The sequence below is a fragment of the Penaeus chinensis genome, chromosome 32 (assembly GCF_019202785.1).
Source record: "Penaeus chinensis breed Huanghai No. 1 chromosome 32, ASM1920278v2, whole genome shotgun sequence".
Lineage (NCBI taxonomy): Eukaryota > Metazoa > Arthropoda > Malacostraca > Decapoda > Penaeidae > Penaeus > Penaeus chinensis.
In genome coordinates this window covers 23,133,568-23,148,603 of record NC_061850.1, presented here as the reverse complement: position 1 = coordinate 23,148,603, position 15,036 = coordinate 23,133,568, and the positions used below count along the sequence as shown (strand labels likewise).

At 37.3% G+C, this 15,036-nt stretch overlaps 2 protein-coding genes across 11 annotated transcripts in view; one reads left to right on the top strand and one right to left on the bottom strand.

Annotated features, from left to right (window-relative positions):
- The window catches only part of LOC125042384 (torso-like protein), a 28,241-nt gene extending 24,308 nt beyond the window's left edge, over positions 1–3,933 (top strand). For 9 of the 10 annotated variants that reach the window (XM_047637980.1, XM_047637970.1, XM_047637972.1 and 6 more), the window contains 5 exons: positions 521–719; positions 1,141–1,549; positions 2,038–2,239; positions 2,586–2,671; positions 2,950–3,933. In XM_047637980.1, the coding sequence (XP_047493936.1) occupies positions 534–719; positions 1,141–1,549; positions 2,038–2,239; positions 2,586–2,671; positions 2,950–3,197 (1,131 nt within the window). In that variant the 5' untranslated portion in view covers positions 521–533 and the 3' untranslated portion in view covers positions 3,198–3,933. The remainder of the gene's footprint in view (positions 1–520; positions 720–1,140; positions 1,550–2,037; positions 2,240–2,585; positions 2,672–2,949) is intronic. The other variant, XM_047637979.1, reaches the window with a different exon arrangement.
- A 327-nt stretch (positions 3,934–4,260) lies between these two features.
- On the bottom strand, positions 4,261–12,027 carry LOC125042383 (probable ATP-dependent RNA helicase DDX31). Its single transcript, XM_047637969.1, has 15 exons — positions 11,890–12,027; positions 9,587–10,460; positions 9,279–9,437; positions 8,827–8,931; positions 8,499–8,719; positions 8,240–8,334; positions 7,927–8,096; positions 7,633–7,721; positions 7,151–7,310; positions 6,938–6,997; positions 6,594–6,784; positions 6,359–6,434; positions 5,886–5,985; positions 5,274–5,469; positions 4,261–4,733 (listed from the first exon to the last, which is right to left on the bottom strand). Exons 2-15 carry the CDS (start codon positions 10,016–10,018, stop codon positions 4,613–4,615), a joined length of 2,175 nt encoding a protein of 724 aa, XP_047493925.1. The 5' UTR covers positions 10,019–10,460; positions 11,890–12,027; the 3' UTR covers positions 4,261–4,612.
- Positions 12,028–15,036: the final 3,009 nt, after the last annotated feature.

Here is a 15,036-nt window from a genome sequence, read left to right as displayed (position 1 = left end):
AACAAAAAAATGGATTATCATTTTTTACTTTCGACCTCTTCCATTTTTTTTTGGTAATGTTACTCTACATTTTATCACGATTTTATGCCGTGCCATCGGCTGATCTGATCAGAACGTGCCTGCCCATCAGATCTGACCTTATCTCCTCAGATGTTTTCTTTAAAGCCAGTCCTTGACACGATTTCGAGTGCATCTTCATCGCTGTTTATACATCAACATCAGTTACCGAAAGTACCTTCTGAGGGCCTGATGTAACCCCGTCCGTTCGACTTTCCAAGTTCAAACTCGGTTTCTGCACTCCGGATATACAGTAATCATTGACACTGACCCCAAAGTCCGTGTGAATGAGATGTACTTCCTTATGTATACTTTAGTTACATTAACTGTCGTATATTTAAACCTGGGGAACATTACATACAGAAACCATTCCGCAACACAAAACAAACAGACCGTTTCGCAAATTGTGTACTGAAGCTAATCGTTCTCCCTCCCTCCCTCGCCCCGCGACCGCCACCCGCAGCTGTGACTCAGTGATGGGCATGAGCACAGGAGCTTCGTGGGCGGCCCTGGTGCTTGCCGTGTGTGTGCTGTGCGGGCAAGGCAAGAAGACCTACAGGACGCGGGAGGCGAACTTGCAAGGAGAGGTCGAGGACAACCTTCACGTGGGACGCTCTCTCAATCTCCTCCCTCGCTACGGTTTCCTCACTCTCTCCGTCAAGGTGAGTTAAGGAGGCCTTTTAATCGAAGTTCTGTAGGTAGGATTAGATGAGGTGTAATTAACACGATTCGACTAAATTTTCAACAGATTTACTCATGCAGTTTATGTAATTGTACAGACGAGTTCATCAAAACGCGCCGGGAGGTTTATTCATTCTCATTTGTTGCTTTGTCTACATTTATCACAAATGTAGACGGATTTTTTTTTTTTTTTTTTTATTCAGTCGCATTGTGTACGTTCCCGATAGGCTTTAACCAGAATAGTCTGAACTAGCATGACAAATCAGTGCAGTAACATGGATATGTAACTAACAGTATTAAAAAATAGTTGTTATTAAATAGTGTATATCAGTCCGTCAACACTTAAATTCAGTCATTTGTTTCCATAATGCTTATCATTTCTGTCCTTCCCCTTTCCCGCAGGTGTTCCCGCACCGCACGGACAACAGCTGGCTCTTCCGCGAACAAACGGCCGAGGTCTTCCAGAAGAACTCGTACTGGGCCACGAGCGACCGACCGCGGCGCCGGCAGCAGCACCTCTACCGACAGCAGCAGTCCCAGGGCAGCGGCAACGAGCGGCAGAACGCGACCCGACGTGGCTACGACCAGTACTTCTTCATCGACTTCTGCGACGACGAACAGGATCTGCTCACGGCCTACTTCGACAACTTCTACATCGAAGGCGTCCCCGAGCCCAAGCGCGCCTTCACCAGCTCGCTCTCCACCAAGACCAAGGCGCAGCACCTGGGGATCCACCCGACCTTTCTCAACAACCAGTACTCTTTCGTCCTCGTCAGGCTCTTCAGGAGGGCGCGCAGGGCGACGCTTGCTGGTGAGGCTGCCTGACGCTTGCTCTGGCTGTGTCTATTAGACTTTGCATAATTCTTTCTTGTCTCTATGGCTGAATCTCTCTCTTTCTCTTTTTCTTTCTCTCTCTCTTTCTCTCTCTTTCTCTCTATCTGTCTCTCTCTGTCTGTCTGTCTGTCTCTCTCTCTCTCTCTCTCTCTCTCTCTCTCTCTCTCGCTCGCTCGCTCTCTCTCTCTCTCTCTCTCTCTCTCTCTCTCTCTCTCGCTCTCTCTCTCTCTCTCTCTCTCTCTCTCTCTCTCTCTCTCTCTCTCTCTCTCTCTCTCTCTCTCTCTCTCTCTCTCTCTCTCTCTCTCTCTCTCTCTCTCTCTCTCTCTCTCTCTCTCTCTCTCTCTCTCTCTCTCTCTCAAGAACAATAGCCGAGTACTCTTGTCCTTCATAGAAATTTGAATTATACAGCCATTTCGCTTCTCCCCGCTCCCACTCCTCACTCACCCTTCCCTTATGATCCTCCAGGGGACCTGACTCTCTCGAGTGACTTCAAGTCGACGGTGAGCGATGTCCGCGTAGGCTCGACGGAATCGGTCAACCAATTCATCGACCGATACGGCACCCACGTCATCACGGAGTATGAGGTCGGCGACGTCATGTACCAGGTCTACGTTTTCGGGGAGAGGACGTACGCCGAGCTCAAGGATAACTTCGCGATGAGTCAGAGGTTAGCTTGGGCGGCGGGCAGGGGTGTGTGGACAGGGAGGGAGAGGGAAGAGTAAAAGAGTAAACTTTTTTCTCCGAGAATGTTTTTTTTTTTTTTTTTTTGTTTTTTTGTGGTTAATCGTATTGAACTAAAAAAGGACGTTGTAGTTTTCATGAAGACAGCAACTATTGCATTTTATTTATCGCAAATTTGGGAGACTTTTTATCATTTGACCAGAGATGTAACTAGTAACTTTACTATTAAATTATTTAACTATTACTTATTACTATTACTTAACTATTAAATTATACCCCTTTTGTCATCACAAACTCAAAGATCATCAGTCTCATTTTATCCCTCACTTCAGCAGCAACCAGAATGATCTCAACCGAATGGAGAGGTACTTCACGCCATATTACGCCCTTCACGTTGGCAAGCTTAAATTGGCCTCAGGTGCGTAAACGCAAACTGTCGCAGTGTTGTTTTTCTTGCTGTCGTTATTGATGATGACTTCTGCAGCCAGCCTGTGCAGAACGTAATTAAACCATCTCCTGGAAGATGGTGATCTTCACAATGTGAAAAATAGAGATTGCGATCTGTCAAACTAACCACTTCAAGGCTTATAGTGTTTCTAGAGAAATTAATACAGTCCAACAGAGAATAGTTATAAACTGGACGAGGACACCTGATAACCACATTATTATTATTTATTGTTTTTGCTTTCCTTTCAGGTAACCCAGAATTCGAGAAGGTCGTGGGAGACGAGCTGATGGCCATGACCTTCTTCCGAGTGTACCACAGTATATTCGCCATCTTCCAGAAACAAGAGCTGCAAAAAACGCTGGAGCAGTTGGAGGGCGAGGTCGTACTCAGCCTCAAGTTGGAGAAGATCACCAAGATTGTCCCAAAGTCTCCCAAGCGCCACTGGCTGAGGGAGGTGCTAGATAACACTCTCCATCTCTACTATGTTACCATGTAAACAAACAAAGCAGCAATGAAATTTTAAACATCAAACACGTCCTGAAAATATACAAATAAAGGTGTTATGATACCAAAACAATAGCCTAATATAAACAACAGGCAACTTACCTGCGGCACTGGGAAGGACCGAAATCATCTTGTTTTGGTGCTCAGGCGTATTTCTTGCTGGCTCTTCTAGCTCTTTGTGCAGCAATGGGTTTTTGCAATACTTAGTATTACTTACATTTAAGTCCTAAATAACCTATTTCCATGTATTTGTTAGCTGCTTTTTTTAGTTTCTCTAGCGTTACATACTAAGCTGGTTGTTATCTATAAATTGCAAGGTCTGCCACAACGTTGCATGTCATTTAAGTGCCTTATTATATTGCACATGTGGTTTCCAAAGACCCACAGTCAGGGTGAGAGTATGCAATATATATATTTTTGCTACTAAGTAGCAAGCCTTATTCACTGTTGTTCATTGGTTTCTTTATTTCTCATACATGAATTTTTTTGTGTGTGGATCCCATGCCTAATATATATATCTGATGTTTGTAGTGATTGTGGTGTGTTATGTGATGTGTGCTTAAGATGACTGTCTAAATCCATAATTTGAAATGTTAAATAGTTAAAAGTGAGGGTCTGTTTCATACCTCTTTCCAGGACTTATGCAAATGGGTTTTTGAACTGTTGACTGTTGAATACATTCCCTTCAAGAAATGGATGAGATGTTAAATGGATAAATACTGCCTAATTCCCGAGTTTTATTTCTCCTGTAATATCTATTGATTCTTTTTTAGTATAACATTTCAAACAATTTAAAGCAAAAGGAAGTTTGATATAACAGCAGTATTTTTTTGGTTTTTACTCTGATATTATATCATATTTGTGGGACAACTTTTTTTGTGTGTAAATTCACATTTTATCAACTAGCTATATCATTTTACAGTTTCATATGCACACAGTCTTAATTACAGAATATTAAAAATATATAGCTAAAAGACATCAGCATCATTTCAGAAACAATCCAACTTTTTGTAATATTCTCCTAAACCAGTGTCGGAAGGATTATTAAACAATAATTCATATTGTACATATAATATTACTTAAACATTTTGCAAACAACACAGTGAATCTCTTATTGCAACAAAACAAGAGGAAAAAAATAAAAAATCAATAATGGTATTGATAATAATATCAATTATTACAGTGTATCTCTCATTATAAGAGTAATTACATTAGTAACAATATTAACAATAATATCAATTATGCTATACACCCTAACATCATATATATATATATATATACACCTTGTCAAAAATATAATTTTCCTGAACTTATATGAAAGACATGACTGCTTGTACTATTCCATAACACACACTCATTCTCTCACCCACCCACCCCACACCCCCTTCCTCTGCCTCTTTCTATTTCTCATCTCCTTGGTCTGCCTTTGCCGCCTGCTGGAGGAACAGCGTCTAAGCCACTGTCAAACTCTGAGAACATTGCCGACTTCGGAAGTTTGCCCATCTTCTGATTCATCACTTGGATTCTCCTAAGAAAAGTATTAATGGGTTAGTTTGACATAAACAGTTAATAAAATTAGAAACAACAATGATGATGATGATGAAAATCCATTTCCTCTCTCGATTCTGTTTTCCTAAATACTACATGAATACACTAATATATGAGCCATAATGCTTGGAATAGTCTAATCATGACACAGACTGAATGTTTATTTTTTTAACTTTCCTTGAGTAAACATTCTATTCCTCCATGAAGAATACGCATATAAACAAGAATAAAGATATAAACAAGAATAAAATTATAATATATTTTTTTTGAGAAGAAGAAGAAGAAAGAAAGAAAGAAAGAAAGAAAGAAAGAAAGAAAGAAAGAAAGAAAGAAAGAAAGAAAGAAAGAAAGAAAGAAAGAAAGAAAGAAAGAAAGAAAGAAAGAAAGAAAGAAAGAAAGAAAGAAAGAAAGAAAGAAAGAAAGAAAGAAAGAAAGAAAGAAAGAAAGAAAGAAAGAAAGAAAAGAAAAGAAAAGAAAAGAAAGAAAAGAAAAAAGACGACAACTAAAACATGGGACTTACTTTCTCCTCTCCTTCCTCTCGCGCTTCTCCTTAAACTCTCTCTTTGCTTTGAAGGCTGCTGATGCACCAAGGGCAGAAGGAGTGTCTCTGAGCCCCATGCTCTTTGCATAGTGACCAAGATGGAGGGCTTTGAAGCTAAACATGTCACGCACTTCTTTGGGGTAAGAGGCATAAGCCCTTACAAAGGATACATAAGCTGAAAAATATGAAAAAACAAGTAAGTACTACTTAAATATGCTACTTATACTCCCTAATTCTGTTCATCAAAAAAATTGTTTTTATATCTATCTAATAACCTTTTCTTAAATGAAAAAATATGCAAAAAATATATAAAAACAAAGAAATAACTAATAAATTAGATTATAAATCAGATTACTTTTTAAAATGCCAGTTAAAACTTAGTTCTTATATTTGTATAGAATATTCTTCAAAACTGATAAAAATTAGTTAGTTCTTAGGGTCAATCACTCAAAAGAAGGTCAGGTCATGTTACAGGAACCTCATTATATTTTTCACTTGAGTTACTTCATCAAACTACATATTGATCCATCAAACCCTATTCCTACCTTTGTCCCTATTTACAATGTGACTTACAAAAAAACAGCCACTCACCTTTGCGGGACAAGTCATGCATGCTTTGGTCATTGATGAGTTCGTTTTCCACGTTGAGCTGGAAGTTGGTGGCTAATTCTTCCACTGTCCTCATAGAAGGCTATAAAGATAAAAGAATAAGACATAAACTCACATTGCATTAGACTTTCGTGTGTTTTGGCTTAAAATAATAATGTAAAAGCTGAAGCATGAGCGACAGGGTAAATCTATCAGTAAGTATGGTCCAAATGTCCAAAGTGCACTCAAACTTCAGATTTCAGAAACAGTGGAAAAAGTCTGCTTCATCACGGGCCACAAACCATGGGGCCAAACCATGCCATCACTCAGTTTTATCCATTTGGTTTGGTTTGTGTACAAAGTTATATAATACTGAAAATTCACTTTTATCTTATCTTCTTTCCTACCTGACCTGGATATTTTTTACTTCCTAAATCAGCAATCAGTAACCACACACAACCAAATTGATTACATACCTGTTCTTCACCAGTGTAATCATCACAGGCAAAGCTAAAGCTTTTGAGCACCTCCTTCATTCTGATTTCTTGTAATCTGTTGGGAAATTAAAGAGAAGGACCAGACTTTATTTTACTAATCTGGAAAGAATCAAATTTAAAACTGAAAATTTTATATATCAGTATTCTACATAACCCGCAGAGCAAGAAATGTCATACACTATCAAATGATTTGTAAATTTCACTATCAACGTACAAAATCTTGTGCTTCTCAAGCATCTGAATGTAAGGGGCTTCTGAGGGAGCTAGGAAGGCAACAGCTGATCCAGCAGAATTGACACGTGCTGTACGCCCTACTCTGTGGACATAGTCAGCAGCTGTACATGCAGCATTAAACTGAACAATCCAACGCACTCTTGGCAAATCTAGACCTCTTGAGGCAACATCCTGCAAGATAGAAAATATAAGTAACATCCTAATAATTACATATGAGAAGGAAGGTGAGAGTGTAAACCAGACCTAAAGCAAACTGCTGAATATAAGTCTAGTCAATTTTCACAATTTTAAAATGCTTATCAAAGTATACTTTTTGATACTTACAGTGCACATCAGAACACCGGCAGATGCTTCACGGAATGATTTGAACACTGCTGATCTTTCCTGTAATGTATTAAAATAATTTAGTGTTACATAAAAACAAGACTATACTAACAAAAATCTGAAATTAAAATCCAAAAACTAGGTATTTAAAAGATCAACCTAATTCTGTTCTCCACTCAAAAGCAAGAGCAACAAGAACATGACCTGTTATACCTGCTGAGTCATGCTGCCATGCAACTTCTGGAAGAGAATTATCTTCTCAGTGTCTTCCTCTTCCTCCTCTTCACTCTCTTCCTCCTTGTCCTCCTCTCCTGCCAGAACTTTCTCTGCTCGCTTCAGTAAGGATGGTCTTTCGTCTTTCACCTTTCCATACCTGTAGCAGTTTCAGTATGAAGTTAAACATCCCTTTAATGGTGTAAGCATGACTACTAGCATTCATAATTAAATTTGAAGCAAGTCAGTGTAGCTAGAATAAAATACATATTTAAAATTATCATATGTCCTAGCATCCTGAAATATCCTTTTCCATTAATTAGATTTATATTTCATCTAGTTCTTTGGATGAAGAAGATAAAAAAGTCCTTTGGACCAAAGAAAAAGAAAGAAAGAAAAAAAAAAGGTCCTTTGAAAGGTAACATGTCATAACCTATACTGATTGACACTCTATTCCTGTGACTCAAACATAGGAGCAGCACCTGGAGAGAAGACGAGAGAAGATCTCGGTGTGAAAGTCAGCCAAGTCCTGCGTTGCAAAGAATACAATCATCTTTTTTTCATCCCCAACCTGTCGAGCATAAAAAAAATCAGACACAATGATTCCATCTTCTTAAAATATTACTGTGTAGATAATGTTTTTTCTTTTAATGTAACCATCACCTAAATAATAGAAATGCAACAAATCCTCTAAGTCTGAAACAAAATCCTTATCCAAACCCTTATCCATCAGCAGAAAAATAAAGTCAAGAAAAGCTATGGATACACACACATACCTTACACTTAGCGAGTATAAATGCCGCCAACGTGACAAGCCTGAGTTTAGCAGGGACCAATATATAATTGTGTGAGAGGTTCTCTGGGGTGGCCAGAGCTTCACACATCAGCTTTCCATCCTGTCCCTCTTGGCTGACATCAATAATCTCTGGTGAGACAAGACTCATGCCTGAAAGGGAGTGACAGATCTTTATAGATTTGGAAAGAAGTATGTGACTTTATGCAAAAGGAATGATTTTTTGTAGTAATACTGACTGGAGAGAATGGTAACTTTTTCATCCTCAAAAATGCAGATACATTAAGAACATTTACCTGCTAACTTTTCAACCCCTGAAGAGAGAGTAGCTGAGAGCATGATCGTCTGTCTGTTAGTGGATTCTTGTTGCTCCTTGAGAGATTCCATAATGCTAAAAGGGGAAAATACAACAACTATTTATTCAAGAAATGTGGATGAGAATACTGAGAATATCCAGTCATAACAGTCATAACCTTAACTGATTGACACTTCTATTCATGTATTCCAAACTATATCAACCATATCATTCCACAGAATATAATAAATAAATCCCACCTTGTCACACTTCTCTCGTAGCCCATCTCCAGCAACCTGTCAGCCTCGTCAATGACCAGGTACTTGACTTTGGCTAGACTTAGGGATTTGGTGTGGTGGATGTGGTCAATCAAACGCCCCGATGTCGCCACGAGAATGTTGATGCCTTTCCGTAACCGAGCCTTCTCTGCCTTCTTTTTCTCTCCTCCAATAAGGTAACCAGGGACTACCCACACACAAGCCTAGAATATGAGAATAATTATATATACAATACAATTCTACAGCAAAGCATGACTGTATATAGGGACATTAGATAAAAGAAATAATCTGAGTATTTTGTTCTTCTTACCTTGCACAGTTTCTCAAACCACTGGTAACTCTGAAGAGCAAGCTCCCTTGTCGGAACAATCACCAAGGCAAGGAGGCCGTCACTTCTCTGTATTTGTGGTTTTTGCTGTCAGGGAAAAATAAATTGGTAATCAATAATAAAATAATCATTATAATAATAACAGTGACAACCATATCAATAGCAACAAGCAACAATACTACTGATGAAAATTGTAATATGAAAAACAATCCAAAAATTAAAAGTAATAATAATAATAATAACAATAATAATAATAATAATAACAATAATAATAATAAAATCAATAGTAATAATTATCATCATATCTAAAACCACTACTGCAAGAACAATAATAGCAAAACTAATGATAATGATAATGATAATGATAATGATAATGAAAATGACAATGACGACGATGATGATGAAAGATCAGGAACAAAACAAGCAACCCTTACCGACATGAGGTCATTAATGATGGGTAGAGCGTATGTCAGAGTCTTTCCAGAGCCTGTCTGTGACTTCACTAGAGCATCCTTGCCAGACAGGATAGCTGGCATGCTCTTTTGCTGCACCGTTGTCATTGATCTGAATCCTAATTTTTCTAGTGTTGATACCTGGAAGCATATTAATGAATGAAGGACATTAATCAATTTATATGCAAATTTAGATTTCATATATATATAACACATCAAGCACTTTCTGCAATCAACTTAAATAACAATGAATTTCATAAATAAATTTCAATTGTAAGAAAAATACTTACTAGTTGAGGGGCAATATCCAAGGTGGAAAAAGACTCCTCAGAAAACACCTTCTCAGAGACAGGCTTGACATCGGTCTGAGGAATGGCTGGTATGTCAGGGTTTCCATAGAACAGTGATGATGTGTATCCATCCCTCCTGTCTTCAAATGCATTATCTTCCCGATTCTGTCTTGGAAAATTAGGTGCTGATGCCTGATCACCTTCTTTACTGGGTGGGTGAGTATTTCCTGCTGTTTGTCCTGAATCTGACCCCTTAGTCTGTTCTTCATTCCTGAAACGTTTCATTGGTGGTGCCCCTCCATGCTCTGCTCCTTCCCTCTTTGTTTGTCTTGTCTGTTGTGACTGGAAGGGTTTCTTGTTCTGGAAACTGTTTGGTTTTGAGGCTGATGATCCCTTGTTAGCTGGGCTCCCTTCACCGAAACGATTCTGCATTGGAGTATTGGGCTTTCCAGCCAGAGGGAATACTCGTGTTGGTATTTCCCCCTGTTCCTACAGTCTTCTTCTCTGCAGGACCCTTGTCAGTGTTCTGTTGCTGTGTCTTTGGGATGCTGCTTGGATTCTTGTTTGGGGGAGGCTTTGCAGGGGGCCCAGTGGTGTGGTTCCCCCCTGCACTTTGAACCTTCTTTTGGGGATTGGGGTCTGCCTTTTTTGCAGGAACCTTGCTACCAGTTTTATTGGGAAGTGATTTAGCATTCTGCTTTGTAGTACTCGACTTTGCCAACTCAAGAGTTTTTTTGAGAGAGGATCTCACAGCAAGAGCCTTTGAAAATACACGAGTTGTATTTTTGCCAGTTACTCTCTTTATGAAGACTGATGATGTGCCACTTCCATTTGATTTGTTGATGGTAGTTGTACTATCTTTTTTGCCAAAATCCTGAAAATGGAAAAAAAAATCTAATTTGATATATTTTTGGTAGCTCTCATCCTCCAACACCTACAAGGATATATTTTTTCATGATAAATAACTATTTTCTTTACAACTGAGAGTCATTTTACACAAAAACATATCAGTTGATTGCTAGCCAGGGAAGGATAAAGGTCAAAGAAGCTACTACAAACATATTATCTTTATATCAAACAACAGGAATTGTCATAAAATATCTCAGATTTCACCAACTTACCATTCTATAAACTGTCAATCATAAGTCTGACTGTCATGCACTAAACCTGAGCTAGCAGTTGACACTTGTATCAGTTCCATCAAGGCCAGCAAGTAAAAGTATTTAAGCAAAATATCACGAATTCTTTATATACATCATTTAAATGTGAACCAACTCTGATAGAATTGCACCACCAACTGAAGTGCTGCTACAAGGCCTGCATAGGATAACCACTAGAACTGAATTTTTTTAGAGCACATTCTAGGTTCAGATAGTTGATCTCGCCAGAAGATACACAGTAAAGATTATGTAGACCAAAGGGGAGGTGGGGGTGGGAAAAGGGTAAATTAGGAAATGACATGGTTAATGTTCATCATACCAGTGTGTGCCTGATCACAACGATACTACACATATTTCTTTTGTATTTCCCCCCCCCCCCCCTAAAATTTATCTCATAACCTTCATGCTTTCCCCTAGCATTGGGGCCATGTTTATGGGAAAAGAGGGGGATTTTGTTGAATAATTCCTACATGTAAAAAGGAATATTTGGAATTGACACCTAACACCTATTTCAGATTGAAAACTATGTTTTCAGAGAGCTTTCGTTGTATTTCAAACAAATCTAGCAAACATTTCCTTTGCAAATGAAGTACAGTTACGATATCAACCCTGATAGCTAGGGAAGGTATGATAAGTATCAGGGAAACTCTGTCTGAGGGTATTGTCTCTGAGCAATGTACAGTGGATATTTCATTTCACAGTAAATACGAGGCCGCAGCAGCTGTGCCTGCATTGTACCTTATTCAATTTATTATGCTCTGTAAGATTGCAGTGGTCATTTACCTCTATCTCTGTGCGTCATTCTCGGTAACATTGAGCTCTCATAGATTTAAACATATCTTAAACAAGCGCAGCATTCATTTCCAAAGCAAACACAGCTATGGCAATGACTGATAGATGGACATGGAGTGGTGGGTAGGGGGTTTGAGAAGTATAACATATAAGAGACCGAGATAGATCACTTTACATCATTATTTTCATCCTAACACACGGCTCATGACGCAAACAGTGCATCCCACTTTCATTAAAACATTTCCAAACTAAGTCCACACGATACGCAAGGCCAAATGTACCCTACAAAGATCATATTTATCCAATTCCAGGGTAATTTAACATCAACAAAATATAGCACAAGAGTCTTACCTTGAACAAGCTTCCCTTTTCTCTGATATTTAGTACTAATCCTGCTCCAACTGTAGTCATTTTTGCTATTTTAGTCTTGTATTTCTTTTTTAATACGAGTCGCTCGCTCTTCCTGCGAACATGCTTCTTCTGCTCACAACAGTAGACTTCTTGATTTTATATCCGTGTTGTGTTTTGGCGACTGACTGGATTAGGTGATATAAATATATTATTTATCACTTTTTATACTATTCTTTCTTTAAATTAAGATCCAAAATTCAAAATGTTAGTAATTTTAGAACTATATGTAAGATTTAATATAATAAGGAGTCATTCTACATGTAATTTTCTAGGTTACTTGATAAGGTTTTAAGAACATAGAGTTGCTGGGCTAAAAAGAAAAAAGAACGGAAGGGTATAAAAATTCTAAATAAGGTAATTTACATAAAAATTCTGTTTAGTATCATTAGTTGTTTATGAAAACTATTAACAATACTGAAAGCTTTGTCAATATTACTGTTATCCTTGTGTGTGCGATCACTGTCATTATCAGTACTATGATGGTTAATTTATCCTCAACATTAGTATTATTATTGTTTCGTTGTTGTTAACAATAAAATAATGCTGTTTTATCATTGTTATCATCATTTCTACCTTCATCGCCATCGTTACTATCACTATCAAATCATCGTCATCCTTGTTGTCATTACTGTTAATATTATTATAGTTTTAATGACTATTATAATCATTATTATTACCATTATTACCGTCATTGTTATTGTTGTTGTTATCATCATTATCATTACTGTCATGTTTATTATCAGTATGATTTTTCTTATCATTATCATTATCATGCTTGGCATTGTTATCATTATTATTACTACATTTTATTATTGTTGTTGTTATTATTATCATTATTATTATTATTATTATTATTATTATTATTATTATTATTATTATTATTATTATTATTATTATTATTATTATTATTATTATTATTATAACTAGTACTATTATTGTTATTTATTATCATTATTTTTTCCTATTATTATTACTACTACCATTATTTTATTATTATTATCATTATTATTATGAATATCACTATAATCATCAGTATTATTATTATTAATTCTAGAACACTCGACAGCTTGTTCACGGTGTTGTGGCGTTGAGTTGATGGAGATGGCTGATCTATGGAGGGAATCCCTTTTCAGCCCTGCCATCGCACTGAAGGAGGGAGCGAGCAGCCGAGCGAAGCGAACCAAAATTTAGAAAAAAAAAGCTATTCTAGGGGCAGTTTTAAGCTATAACCGGGCCATTAATGGTGTAATTAAGAAAAAAGTTAACGAAATTGTGGCCTGGGGGGATGGGGGCTAGTCAGACCTCGAGGGGGCAGAGTAGTTTGGAGAAACGTCCCTGATCAAGAAAACCCGGGAATTGAATAATCAAACCTTCAATAATAAGTGTTCAAATGTCTTATTTGACCTGATATCATTGAAGAAATTAAACAAACTTTATTGATAATAATGTGGTAGTTGTGAGGATGCAATTGTTTTTATATGTTGTAACAGATATCCATTCAAGAGGTGGCGTATTTTCACACCATACATCCATCCTAGTGGATGCTGTTCCCGTAAGGAACACTAGCAGTAGGACGGCTTAAGGAATGCATATATTACTGATGAGTATATCTGTCGAGCAATTACTTAAGGTTCAAGATTCTCAATGAAAACTGAATTTGGAATATCACAAATAGAGATATCGAACATATACATCACATTTCTAAACAGTGTATCATAACCGTAACAAAAATCATCAGTCTTTGTCCACTTCATGCTTAATTTAGAGAAGATTATTAATTTCGCATTTACTAACAGTTCCACTCAAATAACTTGCAAAGATAAATGACCTTCTCATAAGGTAAACTGAACTGGAGTATTATTTATATCAGCTTTTCGCAGTCTTTCAGTGTACGATAATGTTATTAAAATCCTACCAAATACTTGTTAACGTTTCTTCACTTTCTTATGATGACCATAAAGTTACTTAATCAAATGAGAAGCTGTGGTGCTATACGTACATCATTCTATATCAGTATATTTAAGTCCATTATAATCTCCTGGAACTGCTCTAGTTAATGAAAAACAGGTATATGATCAACCTCATAGTTTTTACTTGCAGTGTAACATGTAGAAATCTCGTAAGTTTTTATGCCATTTTCTTACTGTTCTTTATCTTTTAATGTGTTAACGATAAGGAAATTATTGTGAATGTTTATTCGCCACATATATAACATACAATGAAAATAATTTCAGTATTTATGATGATATTAATATTAGCATTGTTCGGTAACTGTAATCCTACTATGATTTTACAGGAGATATTGTTGCTAAGGTCATGCCGGCCCCAAGCCTCATATTTGAGGCACATAAAAGGATAAATATATACAGAGTTGTACATGTTTAGTTATGAAAGGCAATGTTAATCTTTAGGTCTTCGTAACTCAGGAAACCTTACTTTGTCAACTTTTGTTCTTATAAGGAGACATATTTTTTTTTATTCTCATTTCTACATTAATGTTTTCTACAGCATTCGTATTCTCAGTAATATAATTTTATTATCTATTTATTTATTTAAAAGTGCTGTATGTGCGAAAACATTTGTTATGGTATATTGATGCTATAAAAGTTGAATATATCAAATATTAACTAAAAAAATAGAGATGTAAGTAAAGGCCTCATCTGCAGCGCCAAATACTTGCAATTATTTCAAGTCTTGTCGGGGGAGCATCGACGCTGTCGGACGTACGAATACCCATCGAGTCAGTGTCGTTCCGTTTGAACAAAACCAGCCGTCTGACACACGATGCTTCCCGTGGCACGACGGTTTCTTTACAAGTGTATAAGAAGTTATATGATTATAATAGCAACTTCCACATTCCTACCATGCTATTATTGTTAAATATATTATTCAGATAGTAGTGATATTGATCACTATAAATGGGTGGGTGCTTCATGCTCGGGATGATGTGAAGCGATGGTGTGGTAGCCTAGTTAGCGTTAAGTGCTTGCATGCCTTCCCGCTTTCAGCTGCCACCGCTGGCTAGCCTGGTGCGAAAAAGGGAGCAGCTATGCATAAGACTCCCCTACCAGCTCATAGGCTCTCCAT